Source organism: Saccostrea cucullata, unplaced genomic scaffold, assembly GCF_032062105.1.
Source record: "Saccostrea cucullata isolate Sc308-1 unplaced genomic scaffold, CSIRO_AGI_Scuc_v1 ctg8, whole genome shotgun sequence".
Lineage (NCBI taxonomy): Eukaryota > Metazoa > Mollusca > Bivalvia > Ostreida > Ostreidae > Saccostrea > Saccostrea cuccullata.
In genome coordinates, this window is record NW_026940997.1 from 203,975 (window position 1) to 228,793 (window position 24,819).

The window sequence follows — 24,819 nt, forward strand, 5'->3', positions numbered from 1 at the left end:
GTCAGTGTCATAACGTAAATAGAATATCGATACATCGAGCAGCGGCATATTTGTATTTGAATTGGTCCACTTAAAAATATGACAGATCAAAAAGTCAGTGATAGGTTACCCGACGTTCATCTGTCGAATAGATTACAATGGACTTCCACTTTCACAGCGTATTGTCTTGACGTATTTACAGTGGAATTGGTTGGATACGGAAATTTTCTTCGATTTAACGCCGCGATTTTGGCACCGCGCTGGGATGTTAGCCTGGTTTAAGTGTGAAAGTATTTGACGAATAGCAGGACACGCCAAATACAGTGATGTCACCAGCAGATAACAACAGCTAAGCAGGATCGTACAGTATTACTCCAAGAAGAGGGATTAGTTATTCAGACGTATAAGGAAACAAGAACACAAACGTATTAGACCGTCAATAAAGTTTCTAAAATATTATTCTCCATAAAAAAGCAAATTTTTTGCTCAATATCTTAAATATCATAAACAGATAAAATATTAAACTGGAGTTTGCAACTTTAGATATGACAGCTGATCACCACGAATCTTCCGCTCCTTCTAATTTTCGTTTTATGTTTGCGTTCACGTTGTGTAGAGTTTGGCCCCTTCTTACCGCTGTCTACAATAACAACAAAAAGAAAACAAAAAAGATATTTTTATTCAGATATATTTACATCCACTGAATATTTACTCCTTTACTTCTTAAGAAAACCCATTGCGTTAATCAGGGCATGAACAGTTACTTCACTAGGCATGTCCCTGTACAGATTTCTTGATTAGTGGCAGTTCCATCAATGAAACGTACAAACACGTTCGCATCATTAATACATTAATTAATCTTTTTTAATCCTACTTTAAATGATTAATTAAACAGATATAAATATAAACAATAAAATTTCTGTCTTTGGTTGTTAGTACGGGATGACTGTCGCAGCTATTGCAGAAAAAAAAAATTACATAGCCCGGGTTATGTATTTTTTCTGCAACAGCTGCGATATTCATTCCCGTACTAACAACCAAAGAAAGCATTTTATTTTTGTTTAAGTTACCAGTATAAAGTAACGGTATGGCGTTGCGCACATTTTTTTTTAGAATGTCAATACATGTAAACACAAGTCCTAACTATTTTCATGCCCCTGTAATCGAGGATTCGGGCGCATATTGGTTTTGCACTTTCTGTCCTAGTGTCTGTATGTCTGCTTGTTCGCAAAAAATTAACCTTGCCTATAACTTTTAATTGGTTGAAGCTATGGCTTTCATATTTCACATGTGTATTCCTTGTGAAAAGACCTTTCTTTGTGTACCAACATATTTGACCTTTTGACCAAGGATTTTGACTCACATTTGTAAAATTACCAAATTTTAACCTTGTTTTCTTCATATGAACTATTCAAGAAAAAGTGTCAAATTTTTCGGAGCGAGTGTCTTATCGGTTGTTGTGATCCATGCAATCGCCTTGATCAAGAAAGTAATAATAATAATTTAATACATTTTAATTCTTTTTTAAAGGAGAAAAAAGGCCCCATCATAAAATGTATTCTCTTTTATTGACTTTTTTTTCTCAAATTATCGTATTACAACCTTTTCTATCGTAAAATTTACCAACAGGAGAAAAAAAAAACGCTGCATGTAACTTGCAAAGGGAATGAGATTTAAATTTTGAAAATTTATACAAAAATTCAATTATTCAGTATAATTTGTCTAAATTATACATTCAATCAAATGAATTTGTGTATGTTCATGCTGCAAAATTTCAGAGGAAGTCGACAACAGACAAGTTCAAATACATACGCATTCGGGGCAACAAATACCAAGATACATTAAAATTTTAAACTAAGATTTTGATCGAGTAACCGGTTTTATTTGACTCTTTGTTTCTTTAAAGTCCGTTCAAGGAACATTTAAACTTGTATTATTTGCTTGCATATATCATATCATATTCACGCAGAGCAGTTGCTCGTCATTACGCCATGTTAAATTTTATCTGAGTAAAATTTATTTTCTTATAATTTAATCTTGGTTGTAACGCGTCAATTGATTAGATAACAAATTAATCTATATTGCATAACCTGGTTTGCCTATGTCACAATGACTTACATCAAAACGTACTAATCTGCTTGAGGTTAGTTAAAATATAAACAATTTGAAGGGGGTTTTAAAAGGGAAAAATTGTCTTGTTTTCTATACTTAATGATTGAAAATTAAATTATAAGGAATGAATTAAATAGCAACCCAAGTTATACTGGTAAAACCTGGGTTGGAGCAGTTAACGCTATTTTATAAATCGCTTTGCGGTTTATAAAGCATAAACTGTTCTTTAATTCATTCCTTAAATATATTTGCAAACAAAGTCATTAAGACAATCAAAGCTTATGAAAAATATTGGCTTTAAAAAGAAAGTTGAAAACATGTGACATCAAATTATTTGTCATTAGCCTGTCTCAATTTAAATATTTCGAACATGCTCTTGAGTACCCAATATCAGCATAAACATCATTGGAAAGGAATTGTGAAATATTACTTTGAATTTACCTTCCACATGTATTTTCATTATAATATCTAAGGAAAGTTACAGCATTCAAAACATCCTATCACTTACAGGGGGTTAAAAATTAAAGTATGCTTTTTATTTTGAAGCCACAACCATTGAAAGCTGTAGTGCTATGACATGAACAAAAATCAAAATTAATGCTCACAATGAGCAGAAGCTGTTGCAATAGCACTTCATTTACCATAATAGTATCTTACCAGGATAATACAGGGATTTAGGAAGATAAATTACGTTTATGCTGAGGACTAGGAGTTACGGAATGTATATGTAAGTACTAAAACATTAGTTTTTTGAAGATATAGTCTCAATTTGTTTGCACACACCCTTGCTGAGACTATATGTTATAAAAAAAGAATTAAAGATTCAATGTTTGATTATGAAGTTTTTTTTAAGAGAGAGAGAAAGACTCAGTTTAATCCAATTCCAATATCGAAATAAGTTGTAAATGGATTGCTTAAATTTTCATCCAAACAAAATGTTACAGAAATCACATTTACATTGTACATGTATATATAACTATATAACTGATTAAGGTATCAGGGCTGCAATAAATCACACAAAAAGCTAATACATTACATAATTCTATCAAAAATAAATATCAGTCAGAATTTGGTTTATGTAGGAAGACATTTTACGTACAGTCAACATTTAAATTTTAGATTATCTAGAAAAAGAGACGAGTGTCAGTTTTCTTACAACACAGCACAGAGTATATCAGTTAAAGATCATGTTGCCAAGTACAGGCTTCCAACTGTAATCATTCTGTTAATATTATATGAACTGGTCCTAAAGTATCAAAGTAGTTTATCTGAATATAATGATTGCTTTCATCAATATTCAGAAATAATTAATAAGTGATCATCAATGCATCTAATGATTTGATTTTTTTCTCTGTGCACATTAAATGTTTATGTGTACTAAGGTCTCGAAACACCAACAAAATATGTTACACATATCAGTTCATTCCCTGGTGAGTGAGTCCCTGCCATATTCATTGCCTATTAATTTTGAGAAACTATTATGGAATAGGTATACATGTAAGTTTTTAATACTTAATATTGAAATTTAACATGAATAAGATGAATATCCCAGCAAAAGGTTAAATAAAACTTTTTCTTCTAAACTTAAATATCTTTTCTCTAAATATGTGACTCTCTCACAAATATTGTGGCATCTGTTTAATTTCGCAACTTCACTTGTGATCTCGATATACCCGGTAATTTGGTAAAAAGTGGGAAAATGTAACTTAACAGTTCAGTTAAACTTTTATTAAGTTTCAGAATTGTATGGATTTTTGTTACTGTAAACTTTTTGGAACATTTTAATAGACTATTTTTTTCATTTTACATGATTAAAATTTTAAAAGTATATATCATCCATTGAAAAAATATTGAAAAACAGCAAATAAACTTTCCTGTATTGAAGACTAGAAAGTCTGTTTATGGTATTCATCTCTACCAAAATGAATACAACATCAAAAATCAATTAAACAAAAGGCTCGTGGGCCTTATAGGTCACCTGAGCATCACGCAACAACTTTCAACCGATTGAATTTGGTTCATGTTTTAAACCATGGCATTAACAATTTTGAAAGAGGCACCATTGCTCATCAAAAGTTAACACTTGGCAATGGCTTAGTTTGGTTACTTACTACCCATAGGCAGAGTTGGGGAACAAAAAATGCATTTCAACTAATCATTAACATTCAGCATATAATCAGTAGTGCCCCTACCACACATGAACCCCTGACCGTAAGTCCACACATTTCACAATTTTGCACCCTTGCTAATCAAAAATGTTTGATTAATACCAAGGAGCAAATTTCTAACAACTAATTCATGTTCAGAATGTAAGTAGAGCCCCCCTCCCTCTATGGTACCCCTGACCCAGGGGCCTTAAAATCACAATTCTGGAAGAAGGGCCCTTGCTCATCATAACTATATAGGCAGTTCATCATCTTAATATCCAGAAGCAGAGAAGAAGATTTTCAAAGAATTAATGGATTTTCACCAATTCATCAATAGAGCCCTGCCCTAACACCAGAAACCCCGGCCCTGGGGTAATAAAATTCACAATTTTGGAAGAGGCATTCTTACTCATCATAATTATGTACTTACTTAGTTTATTTAATACCCAGGAGCAGAGAAGAAGGTTTTCAAATAATTAATGTATTTTCACTATATAAATTATAATCAATGGAGCCCCGCCCTAACACCTGAACCCCTCACCCTGGGGCCATAAAATTCAAAATTTTGGAAGAGGCCATGGAAATTTAAAACTGAAGAGGCATTCTTGCTAATTATGACTGATTTTCAAAGATTTAATGTATTTTTACTACATAATCAATAGAGCCCTGCTCTAACACCAGAACCCCTAACCCCTGACCATGGGACCATAAAATTCACAATTCACAATTCTGGAAGAGGCATTCTAGCTCATTATAACTATGTACTTAGTTAGTTTATTTAAAACCTAGGAGCAGAGAAGAAGATTTTCAAAGAAATAATGCATTTTCACCATATAATCTATATAGCCCTGCCCTAGCACTAGAACCCTTGACCCTGGGGCCATGAATTTCATAATTTTGGTAGAGGACTCAATGCTCATTACATTCATGCCAACAGTCTGACTGCTTGATGTCCAGGAGTAAAGAAGATTTTTAAAGATTAAATTAATTTTAGTGGTTTTGGTCCCATCCCTCAGGCCCCAGGGGGTAGGGACTGTGAAATTTACAAATTTTGTTCCCCTTCACCCATAGATGCCATATCCTAAAATTAGCTGAAATTGGTTCAGTGGTTTCAGGGAAGAAGCTAAAAATGTTCAAATGTTAACAGAAGATGCACGAAGACGGACGAAAACGGATAGCAATAGGTCACCTGAGTGACTCAGGCGACCTAAAAAATCAATACCAAAAATGACTGGTCCCCATGTCCCGCAAAGGATTTGAATCTATGACATAAGGATCACTTCATTTCTGCTTAACTCTAGAGCAGATGCTTTAACCACTGTGCCAAATGCCAAATTAGTGACTACTTAACAAGACAAAAATATATACATAATAACTAGCCCAGCAATGAATGACATTTACCTCTATTTTCCAGAGCAGATCCACATCCCACTTTTCAGAGATGAAGCTGGTAACTGTTCCGTGACCTTGTGACCCAATTCTACCAACCCGCCCACTGCGATGAATGTAGTCCGATACAAAGTCAGGGAAATCATAGTTTACTACATGCCTGGTCTGTCAAGAACAAAATGTAAATTACCATGGTTAAAAAGGTTGATGTTTGAATGAATTAATTTCTCCACAAAAAAAAAATCAAAAGACATGAAAAAATCAACAAGAGGCCCAGGGGTCACATCGCTCACCTCAGCACATCCACTAGGAAAACGCACAAATCGGATCAGAATTGAAAAGTTTACTGAGGGGGGGGGGGGGCTTGAATTCTAATACTACTTGAGAATGCCTCCATATCAATTCTGCATATAACTTCTTGAGAAAAAGATTTTTATAGATTTTTTTTTAAACATGTTGTTTGGATCTATTACTTTGTAATAATTTAAATTCGACTCCCCATTGTTTCCCTCCCTACTCCAAAGGGTACTCATGATTTGAACAAATTTAAATCTTCAATACATGAGGATGCTTACATGTCAATATGACTTAACATAGCTTTTCTGTTATTGAGATTTTTCCCTTCATTTTCCTATGTTAAACTTTGATCCACCATTGAGACCCTTCTCTACCCTTGGAGACTATGATTTGAACAAATTTAATTCTACACTACCTGAGAATGTGTCCATATAAATATCACTATTCATGACTTTGCTATTCTTTAGAAAAAGATTTTTTTAAATAAATTGTGTCCCCACCCTGGCCCTGATGGGTTATGAGTTGAACAAACTAGAATCTACAGTATCTGAGGATCCTTCCATATAAGTTTCACTAATCATGGCTTTGCAGTACTTGAGAAGACAATTTTTAAAGATTTCACTATAGATATTCCTATGTTAAACTTTGATCGGCCATTGTGGCCCAACCCTACCTTCGGCGGCCATGATTTGAACAAACATGAGTTTCATCTTTCCTGTCCCAATGGTTCTTGAGAAGATTTTTAAAGATTTTCCCTATATATTCCTATGTAAAACTTTGATAGGTCATTGTGGCCCCACCCTACCCCCAGGGGTCATGATTTGAACAAACTTGAATGTGCACTACCTGAGGATGACTCAACATGAGTTTAATCTTTCCTGTCCCTATGGATCTTGAGAAGAAATATTTTAAAGATTTCTCCTATATATTCTTATGTAAAAATTTGATTGGCCAATGTGGCCCAACCCTACCCCTGGGGTCATGATTTGAAAAAATTTGAATGTACACTACCTGAGGATGACTCAACATGAGTTTCATCTTTCCTGTCCCAATGGTTCTTGAGAAGAAGATTTTAAAAGATTTTTCCTATATATTCCTATGTAAAACTTTGATTAGCTATTTTGGCCCCACCATTGTCACGGGGATCATGATTTGAACAAACTCTGTTAGACTAGGTCTGCATGCTTTCAATTTTGGACTTTGAAATAACAAGATTTAGAATAGCAATCCAGAAGATTTAGACTACAATGTCAGCATCAACTACCAGTATATATTGTTCTCTGAGCTCACCTTTTCAGTAAAACTTACCCTAATAGTGTCCAGACCTCTAGATGCCACATCAGTACACACAATTATATCAGACATCTCTCTCTGAAACTCTTCAAACTTTCCTTCTCTGTACTATGAGAGAAAACATATAATATTTAAGAACACATCTTCTATTTTAAGATTTTTTGTTACTCACAATACCGTATATCAGGTTTTTTCCGCGTGTATCCAATTTCCGCTTTGTTCGCGACGAGTTCTGAATCGCGGAAAATAAAACAGCGTAAATTTAATACAAAGTTATTTTCTTGTAGAAGAGTTATTTCTCCATGCTTATATCATAGAGGGTAGAAAATAGCGGGATCAATCAAAGGACAAGCGCAAGATAACCGGTAATAGGTATATGCCCTATTTTTGTTTACTAATTGGCAAGCTAATTATATATTGTTTACGTTCCTTGTGAGAACCTATTCCAATTACCTGAGCTGCTAGTGCAGTTTGGAACAGTAAATGACCTATAATTGTTTAACACAGGTGTGTAATCAGCTGAGCGGGTCTTCTGAAATTGACGAGGTGAAGGTCAATCGATTTATTTCTCAACAGTATGAAGTAACATAAGCTAAATGACTTACATTTTACATCAAATTCCTTTAGAGGCTTAAAAAATGTTAATACTATAATTACTGGGACTTTAAAATAGTGAAAATTTAATTCGTGTAAATTTAATATGCTGATTTAGGTTCTGGATCGCGGAAAAAACATGACGCGGAAAAAACATGATATACGGTATTACATTATTCTATATACATGACTTCTTCTACAGCTTTGAATTGTACATTCCTTCAGAGAGGGTCCTACTAAGGATTTTTGGTGGATTTCTCTCACTGTAAAGTTAATAAACATGTATTACAAAATTTGAGAAAAAACTTGTGAAAATTGTCTGGCCTTACAATTAAGTGTTGACAGACACATGGAAGGACAGACCTCAAGGTGCCCTCCTCTTATAGTCAACACGTCACGTTGTGTATAAAATTTGAAGTTGTTTTGATAAATACTGATTGAATTATTGTTTCACAATGGACAAGCATTCAGTCATATATACAGACAGGTAGGCAAAGTGTTGTGGCCTTTAAATCAAATTACGAAAGCATTATGCTTATACATGTGCAATGAAATATGAGAACAGACAGAAACACAGTGACATGAACCTAAAATCTGTAGTTTTATTGCACTTTTAGTAGAGTACTTGCATGGACAAAAATTTGAAAATGTTTATAGAAACTGATTGAGTAGGCCTTTCAACTAATTTTTCAAGTTCTACATATGGTAAAAACCATTTGATACAGAGATCTGTAGATACGTGAAATTCTCAATAAAGATTTTAAACTATACAAACTTTTAATTAAATCATTTAAAAAAATATTATACATATTTGATTTGTACGATGTTGTGTTTTAATGACAGATAACTCAAGAGTAACAAAAAACTAATAAAGTGCAGATTTATGAGTTATCCTTTATAGGAATGACACATAGGCTGCTTCCTTTGTTATTGTTATGTACACAAAAGTTTCCTTATATTCTTTGGATACAAAAGGGTTGATCAAAACAAGGGGAATGCTTTCACTCTACCTTAAATAATGGAATCAAATGAATGGGAAACAAACTATATTCAAGATTTTGAACTCCCTCTGACAGTTGTTATGATCAAGAAAATTTAATGCCTTGTATTTTATGTGTGCATTGTTGTGTTTCATCTATAAAGATAGATATTTCTTCAATTGAATGCACCAATTAATCATCTTATTCTTTTTACTAAGCACGAAGAATGATCAAATAGAAAAAATTAATCAGGTCAAAATTAAGGAGGGGGGTAGATTTCACTTTATATTTTTATTAAAAATTTCATTTATTTGTTATTGTGCAATGTCAGTAACCACATGAATAAGTAAAAAGTTTATGCTAAATTTTAAAACCATCTTCATTGAACCCTAGCGGCAGTTGAAAGGCCTAGAATGAGTTATCACACCACAACAAAGTGTTGACTGACGGATTGAGGGACAGACAGACAATGTGACTCCAATGCATGCAATGATTTGACACAGCTTTTATGTGGGAAAAAAAATTCCTGCTTTCCCATGACAAGCTATACTGCTTTTCCTCAATTAAATTTTGCTTTTCCACAACTTCTTTTCCATATCTCCTGCATTAGCCAGGTAAAAGTTGTTGCCCCTGCGTACCAGAGGGAGGTGAAGTCTGATGTCAAGCAAAATAAGTCTTGTAAAACACTAAATAAGAACATTGATTTAAAACCATAAGCGCTGAATAAAACAAAGTTTGCAAACAAGCACTGTTTTAGATTTTTAAAAATTGACAGACACATTCACATATGGTGCAAAATCCACATAATCGAAGCATAAAAGTAAAAACCAGTCATGGAAAGCAGTATGGAGAAGATGCAAAAAAGCAGACAGGTTGTGAAATAAAAATTATGGAAAAGCAGGTCAGCCAATTCTTGCATTTTCTTGCATGGTCTAATAAAACAGTTGAAATAAAATATATTCAAAAGCAACAAATACCTGTGTTTTTATCTCTCCGTTTAATATTATACTTGGGATATTGTTTTCCTCCAGGAATTTCATGACAAAGTAACTGGTCTTACTGTGATTACAGAAGATCATAGAAGGAACCTTATTTTCCAGGTTATATCTAGCTATCTTCAGAATTTCACCTGCAACAGAATGAGAATCAAATTAACAAGTGAGCACGTAACGTGATGGACTGCCAAATCACTTCAATATACATGCAATTGCTAAACTAATTTGATGCAGTTAAAAAAAAATTCTGTATTATCAGAAGAACAATGTATATTAGCATATGTTATGTTGATACAAAACCTTTTTAAAACTTACTAGAATATTGCTAGATAACCAGGAGTAGAAAAAATATTTTGTTAAATTCAAAGGCTTTAGCCCCATCCATAGGTCCCAAGGAATTTGGACCCTGAAATTCCAAAACTTTTTTTTTTGGGGGGGGGGGGGTACCTAAAATTACTTTATACAAAACCTGTTTGATGTTAGTTCAGACATTTAAAACTTAAAACTGAAAATGTTGAAAATGAAGCTTGTGTCAATTATGACCTTCCATGGATGACTCACAAAAATTATTACAGTGTAAAAGCAAAATGTGAGTAAGATGATCTGCATATCCCTAAAGCATTTTGCTAACTTTAAAATTTACTGGGTGGAGGTAAATGTAAATTTTCTAACATCATACAAAGCCACAAAAATGGTTACATGTATTATTGTACTACATGTGCAAGCATATGAATGAGAAAATTTCATTATCACACAGTACAATATATAGCATGGATATAAATACATTGTGTAGAGGGAAGAGTTACCAGGTTTATCAGATTTCCTCAGCCTTATAAATGTTTGTGTAATGTGTGGAAGAAGGGAATGAAGACATCTGGATGTAACTTTCGCAATACTATCAATCTGAAAACATATTTGATTGAAAAACTTAAACAATACACCTTCATGACATTATATAGAGCTTTCTAGAGATAAATTGCTTTAATTCATGTGTGAAAATATTAACATATGTAACATCTCACCGATATCATTGAGCCTATGTTATTTTGTAGGTCCCTGGGCATAGTGGCACTGACTAAGTTGATCTGGATGCCAGAGGACCCCTGGTTCTGAATGGCTTTTCCTCCATGTACCTATAAGTATCAATATGTACAGATCACAGCATTAAATCATCATAATAAAACATATATACTGTAAATGTATTACATTTGGCAATGCATTCTATTTAGCACTTTAAAGTCAATGTACCATTTGAAAAATAATATTTCTGTATCACTTTACATATTAAAACAAAATCAAGATTGGGAAATCAATCTTACATGTAATTTTGTGAAAATAAATCTGATATCATGGAAAAAGCTATCATCCAATAGAGTGTCAGCTTCATCCAACACAACATGCTGCAGCTGGGAAGGTCTAACTTTACCTGAAACGAGAAAGAAACGTTCAAATCTCTGAAGTTACCTGACATAAGATGCTCCTTAAATATAAGATTACAAGCATAGAACAAGTGAAATCTGTATATCAGGTCATCTCAGCATATGTATTGGTCACAGATACTTGTGGACAGGACCCCCCACCCCAACCCCCACCCCACCTTGTTGGACATTTCTTTCACAAATTATATTTATTTCACTTATTCATTATGTGTACAGTAGGAAAAAATTGATCATGAAAACCCCAAAATAATTGCTCCACAAAAAATAACCCTCCATACTTTATAAGAAAGACTTTCTCTCAGTCCACAAGTACCTTTGGTATCGGGATGTAAAAAAATTTCCACAATGAATGGAATTTCTATAACTTTAGACAATTATGATTTAATTAAAAAATGGACGGGCATAGTAATAATCTGGCAGATTTTCATTGGCAATTCTTGGAATTTGTCTTACCTAAAGTCAGAAACATCTTAAGAGCTCCAGGGGTTGATATAAGTACATCAATGGGCTCACGTCTTGTGTATTTTGCTTTAGCCTACAAATATTTGTTAAAAAATAGTCATGAAAAATTGATTCATAACTAAATATGATGTGTTAATGAAAATTTGATACCCCCTAAAGGTCCAGATCAGGAGATCAAAAGGGTTTGTACCCAAAGAAAGGTCTTGTCACAAATAACACTTTTTTTTAAAATGTGAAAGCACTAGCACAAACCCATCAAAAGTTAAAGGCATCATTAAATTAATTTCAAATGACCTCCAGGTCAAGGTCAGGTGGTAAATATATGTTTTTACTCTATACAAGGTTCAAGTTTTTGCAGATAAGCAGATTAAAAGACAAATAGACAGATATGGACATACCAAAACCTATATGTCCCAGAATTAAATCAATGAAAATCCATGTCAGAAGATTTATTTTTGATTATATCAGATATTCATGATTCCCTTAGTTCTGTTCATGATATTGCAGCTTAAAATTATTATTACTACACTTCAATAAATAAAAAACCAAAGATAATTCTTGAAAAGAGAAAGTTATTTTACATGATTTAATCATTTCTTTTAGTAATACGAACCAAAATGTTTTTTTTTTCTAAAAAGATATCTTGTTTTCCTTATAATCATTCATAATAGCTAGGAAAGAAAGTATTTTATCAATATATTTATATCTTTTGATAAAAAATCATATAATACCGTAAAGATGGTTATTTTAATGGGGTGCTAATTTTGGCGTTTTGATGATAGTCCACTTAAATTTTAATTGCTAAATAGTCAGTGCTCTTATGAGTGTCCATCTGCAAAGAGTTTAAATCCTGTGTCCGCTAAAATAAATTACACCAAAATAATTGGCATACCGTGGATAAGCCAAAACACCAAATTTTATACCCGCCAAGAAAACCCGCTATATGGTAATCAGTAAATTGTCATCCAGTGTGTGTACCCACCATTGTATGGGATCCACCAGTCCATGCTCTAAACACCAGCAAATCCTCAAACAAAGCAGCTACATCCTAATGGTAGATGATGGGTTCATATACATTTCATTTATAGTACAAATCATGAACCATCTTGTCACTTCTTCATTATCAAAATTAAATAATAATCACTTGATGTTATTCTTACATTTCAGCAACATAATGAATTGTATTCTTCAATATGTTTTTCTTAATACATGTATGTTTATATATGTAAATACAGGTCATTTCCATAGACAGTGTCTGATAAAACTTCAGACAAAAAAAATATGCATATAAATATAAATTCATTTTTTAAAACTTTACCTGAACCATTTGAAAAATAAGCAATGTTATAATCTGTGTATTGGTAGAACCTGCTTACCATTAGTTGTTGAGCTAGTTCCCTGGAGGGAACCAGTATAAGAGCTCGGGGAGAGTTTGTATCTTCATCATCGGGGAACTGTCTCAAACTGTAAGATTTCTGTCTCAAAATATTCTCCATGATGGGTAGTAAATAGGCAAGAGTTTTTCCACTTCCTGTAAACACACGAAGGATATTTATTATCTTCAAACTGGTTATAAAGAACATTTTAATAGCATCACAAAGGTATATGAAAAATAGAAATTCAAATGATGTGAAAAAAATGTTTTATTTTGTGAGTTTACTGTTTTAGATTTGAAATCAGAGTTCCCCATCCCTTGTTTTCCCCTATTGATGTTTATACAATCAGGCCCTTACCAGTCTGAGCAGCACACATAACATTCTTCCCTTGCAGTATCTCTTGTATTGTCTTTCTCTGTGAATAAAAATTACTTATTCTATTATTATTTTTACCTTCAATTTCAAATGTCTATAGAAGTAATAAAATAAAATTGATCCTATTTTTTCATTTTAAGTGTTACTCCATGTTCCACTGAATGGCATCTCCAAAGAAAAAGCACTTAGAATTGCCTAAACTGAAAACTGACATACATTTTTCAAAAACAGATTAAAATTTAAAAGTTATTTAGCTGTCTTAGCCAAGTGATTTCTTGCTATGAAGTACATGAAATTTAAAATCAAAACTGGAAGATTATCCCACATTTTCATATTTTTTAGCTACTTGTTGTAAAGTGAACAATACATGTAAACATTATATATGTTTCATTTTAAAAAGTATTAAAAAAACCCCACTGTTTTATTCAATGAAGTTAACATTGAAATAAATAACAAGTACACTGCATGTTTTAGTACAAAATATAGCATATCATATAAAGCATTTTACTAATTCATGAACGACACTAGATGCATAAATTTGTATCCCCCCAACTGAAAACATCATTTCTGCTGACCTGCACATCTGTAGGGATTTCTATCCCTACTGCCTTCAATCTCTGACACAATTCCTCACCAATCTTCAAATCTGAAAATCCACACTGTTCCGTGTCTTTTAAAACAGCAGGATTCTAAAACAATAGATTACTACACAAGTAAAACCTTACAGAAGTGATTACAAATCTGGCAAGAGGAAAGCACTCATTTTGGATTAAATCAAAACAACTACATGATAAATCATCATTCATATTTATTGCATAAAGTATTGAATTGTATGTACCATTCCATGAGCATTGATGGTGAAGAAATCCCTGGCCATGGCCGACTTATAATGCTTCCATCCATGTGAAGCCAGTTCCCTTGGGTTGTTCTCATCAAATTTCCCATTCACATGGAAATTATATTTCTTATTTTTACAGGTAATCAGCAGAGCACCTTTCCTTTGTTTTCTCAGAGCCTCTTCCTGAATTATTTTCTTTAACTTAACTTTCTCAATGTTTCGTGCCATTTTTATAGGGACTGTCAGTCTTGGAATTTCTTTCACTGTTACTTTCTAATACAAAAAAATAGGAGTACTAATATTACAACTGAAGTTTGAAAAACAATAACCTGATGTTAATGATTTTTTAAAAAATCTATATTCCTCTTGTATCATGGTTGCGGCACTTTTCCTTTGAATTTCACCGTACAATAACTGGAGATACACCAGCAAGGGGCGGAGCTCATTATACAGCAAAACTGTGCTGTTTAAATAATTTATTGTACAACTTTCACAGGCAAACATTGCATCATACATTATTCTCTCAAGATTTTTTGAAAGTACAAAACAGTTTTTTTCCCCAAAATTGTTATAAGTATGGAACAGAACATATATTACTTTGAAATTTCCTTTCAAATAAAAGATACTCAAATTACACGTATATCCATCTTGGACAATTGTATACTTGTACATAATATTTCTTTCAATAGTTTCTAATGAAATGAAAAGCTGCAATTATTGAAGCAAGGAAATGCCCCACCACTGCTCAAGTTGGTAATATCCCTCAAAGCGCTCTGATTTTCACGGACACATTCACGCTTGATAGGAATACTGGTTTCTTCTTCGCCGCTGAGCGCTGTCACGGGGGGTGGATCCAAACACTTCGACACTTTACAAGCGATATCTACATTTGACCTTTTGTATACACCCCCATCTCTGATCTGTGCCCTGTCCTGCCCATAATGTCTTGCTCATCAATTCCACTTTGGTATAATGCAGTCGCGCAAGTTTTTTTCCCAGAATGATTGGTGAAATTCCCCTTGAGTCCCGTACGATCACATATTATTTTCATCATCGATTTCAGTTTATTTACGCCGACAGCCTGAATACCGTATCGCGGTGGTGACCCTGCTAGCGGCCGTCTGTAGAATAGACCTTCATTTCCAAGGGCCTCCAAGTAAAGTTTGAAGAGATCCGCCATGCAACGCTCCCCTGCAACATTAAAATTCCAAATAAAATATCTAATATAATAAATTAAAATGCGATAGGCATATTTTTCATATTGTAATCTCTGTTCAATATTTACATCAGTGAGTCATTATACAGTTAAGTAAATAAAGAGACGAGAAGGGGGCATTACAGAAAAGGGGGGCATTATGAGATAAAGAGGGGCGGATCTATTAATCTCTAAAAAGTAAAAAGTCTAAAAGACAATATGGTTGTTAGCAAAAAATTTATAAATTAATCAGAATATAACTTACCAGGCTGGCAGTAATGTCTAATTTCTTTGTTGTAAAGCTCTTTATGCGCCAATCCCCCCTTAAAAGTTTTGGTAGACCTTCCAGTGAACTCGATGTATTTTCCTCGACTGTCTTCGTCCACGACAAACTGGTTGCACTCAAGAGAATGGTGTTCATCGTGTCCTCTCAAACCGAAAAATTTGCAGCAGTAGAAGAAGATGGTGCACTGAAGTGTCTCGGCATTTTTCGATCCAAAAACACCCTTCTCCCATATTTTGGCTTCGTCCTCGGGCAGTATCGGGTCGGCCTGTTTACGTTTCCCGCCAATACCCCGACTGAGCGCATCTTTCATTTTACTGTCTAGAATTTTCCTGAAGTCGGCAAATCTTGAATCTCGGTTATCAAGAAAGTTTTTGTCATATATCCCATTGTCGCGAAGGTACTCCAGTATCTTAAAATGCCACAGGATATGTAATATAGAGTTTTTGCCGGATATTCCTGGCCATCTCTTTTGCGCGCACTCATTATAAAACGTCCCAAGAAAAAGTTGAGCTGAACAGCGTCCATCGAGACCAACTCGGGTATTACTAACTCTTGACCTTGACCCTGGCTATTACGTTCAAGTCGCCAACTTTCAAATATGTTGAAGGCCCATCGCGTATTCTTCTTTGTGTTAATATTTTCCTGGCTTTCAATTAAGGCTTGAATTTCGCTTTCATCAACAATTTTACCAAACCTCGTGTCTTTCGGGTCATTGGGCTCAAAGTTGAAATCGAAACTTGGTATATCTCGAGAATCCGTCGTCTCATGTAACTGAATTTCGGCCAGTTGATGATTCATTTCAATTTCATCACACACTTGAGACAGCAGAAGGTCATCTTGCTCCGATGTTTCAATTTCGTCGCACACTTGAGAGAGGATAATATCATCTTTCTCCGTCGTTTCTAGCAGAAAGTCGATATCGGCCAGATTAAGCGTCTCGAACTCCATTGGCATTGCTTCCTCAGAATTACATGTGTCCATATCTATTGAGTATCAATCGCGCTATGCACAATTTGCACGGGACAGCGGGAAAGATTTGTCACATGATTGGAAAATTGTATTTCATTGGAGTTTGGCTATTTTATAATGAATAATCATCTTTAAAAATCACGTGTTCAAAAGTAAACTTTTTAATTGGACCATGATACAAGAGAGTTATTGAATATTTATTTTGGTGTATCCTGAGTTATTTGGGCGAAGGGCGGAGACTCGTGCTTCGCACTCGACACCGCCCTTCGCCAAAATAACTCAGGATACACCAAAATAAATATACAATAACTATTACTTGTACACATTTCAATCACCTGTCTCGTGAAGGTTTTCATTGCAAAACTGAGGCATCTTTGAATAAGGACTTCCTTAGGCATTCCTTAAAAAAAAGAACAACATTTTAATATCCATTTTTTCCAAAAAATATGTGATATGTAGTTTGCAAATTGAAAATAAATAATAAATAAACTTCACCACTACCTAAATCTTACATCTAAGTGGAACTTTATCATCTGTGGACTGGTATAATGAAATCTACTTGGGAAAAAAATTGGATTCTTTAGGTTTATAACTGTATATTATTTACATTATTACATTTACAAAATATTCAAATAAAGTTTCTTTAATTTACAAGAACTTTTTAAAATATTGAACAATTTTTAATTTATAGCATATCTTAAATATTTGGAGTGGTAGTTGAGAAAAAAATGTGTTTGTGAAATGTGTTTATGAAACACTGAAGTCCCCCATACGACAGCTTATGGCGAGGGTTGAATTCTTTAAAATGCATGCAAAACTCCAAAGGTCAAAGTCAAAAGGTCAAAAGTGCTTGTACCCAAAGGAAGGTCTTCTTACAAGGAATACACCTCTGAAATAGAAAAGCCCTAGTTCTTATTGTTAAAAAGTAATGAACAAGGTTTAAGATCTTCAAAAGTGGATCAAGGTCATTTTTTTTTTTTTTTTTTTTTTTGCAAAATTTGGTCAAACTCCAAGGTCAAGAGGTCAAATTTGGTGGTACCCAAAGAAAGGTCTTGTCACAAGGAATACACCTGTGAAATATGAAAGCCATAGCCCCACCCACTCAATAGTTAGGGGTTAGGTTAAAGCTGACAACAGATAGATAGCAAGACAGACAGGATAAAAACAATATAATTCCGGGATCTTCGATCCGGGGGCATAAAAATCCAACCTTGAATTCTTTTACGCTCCTTTAGTTCAGTGAGTTGGAATGATGAATCAAAACGAATATGGATTACAGTGAAGATTTCAGCTTGAATAATGGAATACTGCAAAAATCGAAAAAAGTCATATTTCTCCTCTAGAACAGTAAAATGATTTTCTACAGGTGTGCAATAAAGTAATTTCTATTTAACTCTTAACTCTAGGTAAAGACAACGTTCACGCTGATTTCAACAACTGGAAGTAAATTAAGGAAACTAAATGCAAAATTGGACACGAAGGCGCTAAAAAGCCGGATACACGTTTTTAAAATATCTTAACAACTAAGAAAATACTATCAAATTCAGTCAGTAAAAATTCACATTTATAAATCCAATTTAATACTGTTTAACGTTTATGGGACACTTGTTGCAATAATATCCCAGAATGAAAGTTTCAATTCGCTTACGTCTTTGGAGCTCCGTTTCGATTTTAAACTTTACAAATTTTTATTTTTTGAGGAAGTTCAATTTCGTTGATGAGAAAAATGCAGATTTCGCCAGAATTCAACAAAATCGTTGAATCGTTGATAGTAGAGGGAAAATTTGGTGTATGCAATGGAATAATTAGAATCGATGATGTGAAATCAGGGTAGGAATAACTGAAATCCAATACTTAATTTACGAAAGTTAGCCAACCCCCAACCCCCCCAAAAAAAGTCTGTATTTATTAAACAGAGTTTTGCAACTGATTCAGTGATTGAAAGACATGAAATTATTATGATTTCTATTGCAGAAGCTGCACAACACAAAAGGGGCCCCGTGGAGATCGTTTTAAGGTGTATATACCCTACGCAGGCCAGACACTGACATGTAAGTGGACCTCTTTTACCTCACTTGCCAGTTATTTTCTAATGACTGTATTAATTTTTATCCTGCAACTACCCCTTGCATTGACCTAATAAAGGTAACCTAATAAACCAAAGCTTTATCCGGTCACTGCCCTAATAAAGCCTCGTGCATGTATTCCGACGTTCTAAAAGCATTGTGACGTCACGTATACTGCAATGTTTACGCCATGGCGTCATAGTTTCAACTGCAGAGATGTGCCTAAATCTGTCAAAAATAGCTAGTTTTGGACTTTAAAATTTCAGAAATATGTTGCAGGATAAACAAAATACATGATAACTGTCTTGAAATATAAGCGATATTTGGACTCGGGTCGAAAACGTAAGAGGGCTCGGCAAGCCTCGCCCTCTATCACGTTTTCTTACCCTCGCCCAAATATCGCTTATATTTCAAGACAGTAACCATGTATTTTATATATACTGTTGTCACCTCTCTACAGGGGAAGTCATTTTGGATAATTCCTGCCCAGAGGATCCTCCAGACTTCATTTTTGAAGAAACAGATTTTTGTCCAAATGTAGCAGATGTCAAGGTATATTGATAAATGGCAATTCCTTCACTGTCTAACTCTTAATTTCATTTTTCAGTGCCATGTTGCAAAAATACTGATTCCAATTTGTATTCAGAAAATGACTTTGAAAGATAAGATCTGTACATTTTTGAGATAAATGGAGTACATGTAGTATTAAATAAACAGAAGAATGAGCGACACATCTGTCTTCTCAGATTATATGGGAGGAAATAATTTATACCCAACTTGAATTTATTCAATGATTTCTGTAAGAATGATTTACTTAGTTGTTTTTTTTTTAACATGTTTTCGTACATCTTAATATTTTTATATAATTCAGAGCAAATCATAGTTTAATTCTGTAGAAAGTATTGCAGGACAGATTTTTTTATATTATAGAGTTTATTGGACTGGGATGTAGATAATCCCTACTGTTTGATTGAGGTCATCAAAGAACTGCTGGAGCATTACAAGGCTTTCCAGGAGAGATTATTAGAAGCCCATTCTAGACTGCAGTTTGAGTACAGCTCCTTACTGGATCACACTGAGTTATCTCGAGATCTTATTGAAGTGTACTCAGAAAGATCAGAGGTAAGATTGAATTTATTGGAGATAAATACAGTAAAACACTCTAATAAAGTGCCAGGGATGGCAGACTTTACTTCCTCCTTACATCCGTTAAGTTTACAATATATTTGAAACTCAAAGGAATGAAATCACTTTGCTATTAGTATGATAAGTGTCCATTTATGATAAGCCTGTTTGCTGTAAGCATGTTTTACTGTATATTTCTTATAAAATTTTATTCTTCCTAATCAAATTTGCAGGTGAATATATTACATTAAATAACTTTGAAATAATATCTTAAATTTGTTTTAATAGCAAATAAGGTTTTGAAAGATACTTCAAGAAGACAATTATACATATGTACAAATAATGTACTATATTTATACAATCCAAAAGGTCAAAGAGATGTAAATTATTTTCCTTTTAGAAATAGATTATTGATATAAATTCTGCATGTACAGTACATGTCATCTTCACTAGCCAAAGGTTTCCGATCAGAAATCTATGTTGCAGACTAGATTTCGGATCAGAAAGCCTTGGCTAGCGAAGATGAGTACATGTATTATATTCATTGTTATATATCATGACTATTAACGAAGTACTTTGCTTTACAGCAGCGAGTTGGGCCGATAAACTTTCTCATAAAACTTCCTGTAGATTTCTCAGATGTTCCTCCATACCTCACAAAAGTAAGTATTTTTAATGTGCAAAATGTAAACAGAAATATATCTTTTTTCTCGTTCATCAGCAACCAAACTGAATTTTGGTGTTAAGTTTCATCAGTACATGTACTGTGATAAGACAGATAATTCCAACTGGAATATATCACATTCTTTTATAAATTATAAAATTATCAAGTTAAAAGACTGCTGTAGAAGTACTTTTTTCCGCGTGGTATTATTTTACGCTATGTATGCGGTCACAAATTTTCCATGGAAATTTGTCAAAGCATACTTAATATTAATGTAAGGCATATAGTAACAGTTTAAGAAATCCGTGTAATTTTCTACCCGTGGATTAAACAGAAATTGTGATTCCGCGGAATTATGACCCCGCGGAAAAAAGTACGTCTACAGTATTTTTGTCAAATTTTGCCCCGACAAGGTTTGCTTACATTAAGAGATTGTGTTCATTTTAATCACAAGATTTTAAATTATTAGATTTTTTTAAGAAAATAAATAGTGTACAGGTAAGGCCCCAAAAAAATAATCAATAGTTTCTCAGGCACCGCCGCATCAGTTCAAAAACCGCCGCATTGATCAATTTTATTGACATATTGAAAAGGGAAATAACTCAATTTTCTATTTTTTCAAGTTGAAAAAGAAAATTGAGTTATTCCCCTTTTCATAGATGCTAAGATAGACGTTTTTATTAGAAAAACAATATATTTCTTCTTTATTTACAATATTTTATGAATTAACTTTTAAATAAATGTTTGAAATAACATTATTTAAAGTTGAATGCATATTATAATTAATTTCAGAAAACAAAAATTAAGAATCAGTAGATTTATTTTATCATTTTATTGTACAAATGACTTTTAAAAAAGTGCAAAACCTGTTTCAAAAAAAAAAAAAAAAGCCTGCCTGCCGCATTGAATTTTGAATTTTTTGGCCTGAGAAACTATCCATTAATTTTTTTGGGCCTAAAAGCAAAGTTTTATATGAGTGAACAGAGAGATAATCAAATCATTATTTTTGTATTCCATTGTGTATTATGTGAATGTTTAATGATTGTAGGATAATCCTGGTGAAAATTCAGCAGTTCTACTGATATCATTTCCATCCCCAGACAGTTCTAGAGTAACTCCTCAGTTATATTTATCACCAAGAGTAGAACGGTAGGTACAGCTTTATAAGCATTTAAGGAAAATGTCCTGTGTAGAGCAGACATTTTCCTTAGAGTACCATGAGTACACTACACACAGTGACAAATGTTTACTATTTGGGAGTGGGAGATTTGTGTATGGTAGTTTCCATTTATCCAATACTTTATTCACACTGCCACTGAAATCGGAAATCATTGCTCTTTGAAACTTCACTATGTTTTTAAACATTTTGTTATGCATGGATGTACATGTACATGTGCACAATATATAAGTGTAAGTACATGTTAAAGAATTTAGGAAAATCAAAATGTCTTAATTACAATTATTAATCAACAGTCTTTTCCCTTACAGTGCTTTTGGTGGCTCCAGTAACTTGAGGATACCCACCTTCCCCAATGGAGGTTGTTTGTTAGATTATGTACCCAATGTCTACAAGCTTTTACATAATAAGGTAGGAGAATATTCAGCATGCAAAGTTACTCACCTACAGAATTTATACCGAAGTTTTGTGTTAGACATTGTAAGAAAAAATAATCTCATTAATTACATATTTCATTTTTTCAGGTGGAGAAAACAATTCAGATGTTTGAAAAAAGAAAAGATTTAATAGCTGCCTTTTTGAGTCAATTTGGAAGGTAAGAAGCTGATGAGAAAGAGTTCTGCCCCTTAGGTGCACATCCCTTTTGCAGGTTTACACACCAATTTTAAGGGCCCTCAAAGCACCACGTAAAGATACTGTTCAAATTCCAGAATAAACTGTTAATGAAGCAGACTTCTGGCAGTTCTGAGAAGACCCTTATTCACAGCCTTTAAAACATTCTATCTAAATAATTCAATAAAAAAAAAATACACACACACATTGCAATCCAGCAAGTACAAAAGTTTGTTTTCACAGAAGATAATGCAGGACCATGTTGATCCTCAAAAAAACACCTCCAAAAATTAAACATGTTTTTTTCCAAAAACTTTTAACATAATAAGCATCATCCTTATTCATCCTCTCTATTTCCTGATCTGTGGAAATACATGTAGAATGGACTCGTAACTTGTGGCTTGGGATAATGTATAAAAACTTAATACAAGTACTTTTAATCTGATAAAATTTAGTATCCCTCTTGTGCAAAAGTGCACCAATCTATTAGAGGACATTCTTCACTGACATGAATTTTGAGGGAAGGACTGGTGTTAAGCTTTCAATCCTTGATGCTTGTAGAATCAATATATTGATTTACATAAGTAATAATAAGCATGCTATTTTTCCAAGGTTGTTTTTCAGATGAATCATTTTCTTTTTTAGATCAGTGTTGGAATTTGATGCAGAGGGATTCTCAGAAATTTCATTACTGTTTGAGTGGAATGATTTTTTCTTCATTTTGTATGGTGAGTTACTGTTGTACTGCAATCAACATTAGTAATACATGTAGTTATGACAGTAATATAAATTGAAATTATGAATAATGATTGAATATACATGTATAGGTTTGAATACACGGAATATCTAGTAGTTTGGGAATCTGCAAAAGTTGGTTATTTTCATGGAACAATACAATTGCCAAAAAAAAAGAGCCCCGATATTTCCAAAACTTAATATACAGAGTATTAAAATGAAAAAATTACCTGAATAAAAATGCCTCTATTTAAACTTTTGATATGAAATTCACCAAATTAATTACTAGTTATACAGTGACATAATTATCAAGAATTAATATTTCAGTGGAGTTACCTCAGTCATTTCCACAAGAAGCTCCCGTGCTGACTTTCCAGTCGATATATCACGAGTCTAAAGACAAGCCTTATATTGAGATACATGACAGATACCCATACAGTCCTAGGTGGAGCGGAACTGAGATGGTCTCCAGAATCAAGTAAGTTAACAATTAGTGTTAAAAATATAGGGAATAGGACTACACCTTGTATCACTCTCTATCTGATTCATTTGATCCAAATGTAGGAAAAGTGTTCAGCTGAACAAATGTACAAGTTTAATTTTAATTAATATTTTTTTAAATTTACAAATGAAAAATTTCAATTGATTAAAGGACATTTCTTTATATGCTACTTGATATTAAATTTTTTAACTTTCAACTTATACAAGTAACGAGGTGATAAAATATTTTCTCTCCTTGCAGGACCTACATTTTGGACAATATTCAAGCTTTCCAAAAGCAGTCTGTGATGAGTGGGTCAATTTAATGAGCAATAAAAATACTTTTCTGTTACTTGTAAAATTGCATGTCTAGTCAACATGTTTATGTCTTATCTAAGTCATGCAAGATCAATGAATAAACAATGTGAAAAATAATTTCAAAAATTTTGTTATGATTTTTAGCTCTACTGGTCAGAGACCAGAAGAGCTTATGCGATAGTAATGCGTCCATCGTCCGTCTGTCTGTCTGTCTGTCCGTCTGTAAACAATTTTTCAAAATGCTACTCCTCCTACAGTTTTGGTCTGATTACAATATAACTTGGCACACAAGTAGACTACACTAAGATACATAATTCTGTGTATTGGTTTTTGATTTCGATGAACGGTGTTGCCGTGGTTACTAAAAATAGAAATTTCTGTGAAATTCTTTCAAAATGCTACTTCTACAGTTTTGGTCTGATTTCAGTATAACTTGGCACACAAGTAGACTACACTAAGATACATAATTCTGTGTATTGGTTTTTGATTTCGTTGAACGGTGTTGCCGTGGTTACTAAAAATAGAAATTTCTGTGAAATTCTTTCAAAATGCTACTTCTCCTACAGTTTTGGTCTGATTTCAATATAACTTGGCACACAAGTAGACTACACTAAGATACATAATTCTGTATATCGGTTTTTGATTTCAATGAACAGTGTTGCCATGGTTACTAAAAATAGAAATTTCTGTGAAATTCTTTCAAAATGCTACATCTCCTACAGTTTTGGTCTGATTTCAATATAACTTGGCACACAAGTAGACTACACTAAGATACATAATTCTGTGTATCGGTTTTTGATTTCGATGAATGGTGTTGCCTTGGTTACTAAAAACAGAAATTTCTGTGAAATTCTTTCAAAATGCTACTACTTCTACAGTTTTGGTCTGATTTCAATATAACTTGGCACACAAGTAG

At 33.4% G+C, this 24,819-nt stretch overlaps 2 protein-coding genes across 5 annotated transcripts; one reads left to right on the forward strand and one right to left on the reverse strand.

Moving 5' to 3' along the window:
* Positions 1-419: 419 nt before the first annotated feature.
* On the reverse strand, positions 420-18,127 carry LOC134256873 (probable ATP-dependent RNA helicase DDX28). Of its 3 annotated transcripts, none has more exons than XM_062739548.1 (16): positions 17,937-18,127; positions 17,239-17,281; positions 17,062-17,126; positions 14,277-14,549; positions 14,014-14,127; positions 13,421-13,478; positions 13,064-13,218; positions 12,670-12,735; positions 11,679-11,760; positions 11,106-11,212; positions 10,809-10,919; positions 10,593-10,689; positions 9,769-9,920; positions 7,233-7,325; positions 5,640-5,792; positions 420-619 (listed from the first exon to the last, which is right to left on the reverse strand). In XM_062739548.1, the coding sequence occupies exons 3-16, from the start codon at positions 17,122-17,124 to the stop codon at positions 536-538; spliced, it is 1,608 nt and encodes a 535-aa protein (XP_062595532.1). In that variant the 5' UTR covers positions 17,125-17,126; positions 17,239-17,281; positions 17,937-18,127; the 3' UTR covers positions 420-535. The 3 variants fall into 3 exon arrangements, with proteins under 3 accessions (XP_062595532.1, XP_062595531.1, XP_062595533.1); XM_062739547.1 differs by having other exon boundaries at positions 17,228-17,281; XM_062739549.1 differs by lacking the exon at positions 17,239-17,281.
* Positions 18,128-18,395: 268 nt separating this feature from the next.
* LOC134256809 (BRISC and BRCA1-A complex member 2-like) lies at positions 18,396-24,020 on the forward strand. 2 transcript variants are annotated; one of them, XM_062739467.1, is made up of 11 exons: positions 18,396-18,556; positions 18,701-18,777; positions 19,253-19,344; positions 19,723-19,914; positions 20,505-20,579; positions 21,630-21,730; positions 22,070-22,169; positions 22,283-22,353; positions 23,016-23,098; positions 23,433-23,583; positions 23,848-24,020. In XM_062739467.1, the coding sequence occupies exons 1-11, from the start codon at positions 18,444-18,446 to the stop codon at positions 23,909-23,911; spliced, it is 1,119 nt and encodes a 372-aa protein (XP_062595451.1). In that variant the 5' UTR covers positions 18,396-18,443; the 3' UTR covers positions 23,912-24,020. The 2 variants fall into 2 exon arrangements, with proteins under 2 accessions (XP_062595451.1, XP_062595452.1); XM_062739468.1 differs by having other exon boundaries at positions 20,508-20,579.
* The last annotated feature ends 799 nt before the right edge of the window (positions 24,021-24,819 follow it).

What these genes read in the sequence shown, in the direction of transcription:
- LOC134256873 (XM_062739549.1), bottom strand. Translation starts at nt 17,124, where the DNA reads ATGCCTAAGGAAGTCCTTATTCAAAGATGCCTCAGTTTTGCAATGAAA. An exon ending in CCATCAATGCTCATGGAATG is followed by an intron (nt 14,128 to 14,276) that starts GTACATACAATT and finishes CTATTGTTTTAG; the next exon opens with AATCCTGCTGTTTTAAAAGA. An exon ending in ACGGAGAGATAAAAACACAG is followed by an intron (nt 7,326 to 9,768) that starts GTATTTGTTGCT and finishes TTTCTCTCATAG; the next exon opens with TACAGAGAAGGAAAGTTTGA.
- LOC134256809 (XM_062739467.1), top strand. Translation starts at nt 18,444, where the DNA reads ATGAGAAAAATGCAGATTTCGCCAGAATTCAACAAAATCGTTGAATCG. An exon ending in CAAATGTAGCAGATGTCAAG is followed by an intron (nt 19,345 to 19,722) that starts GTATATTGATAA and finishes TTTATATTATAG; the next exon opens with AGTTTATTGGACTGGGATGT. An exon ending in TTATCACCAAGAGTAGAACG is followed by an intron (nt 21,731 to 22,069) that starts GTAGGTACAGCT and finishes TTTCCCTTACAG; the next exon opens with TGCTTTTGGTGGCTCCAGTA.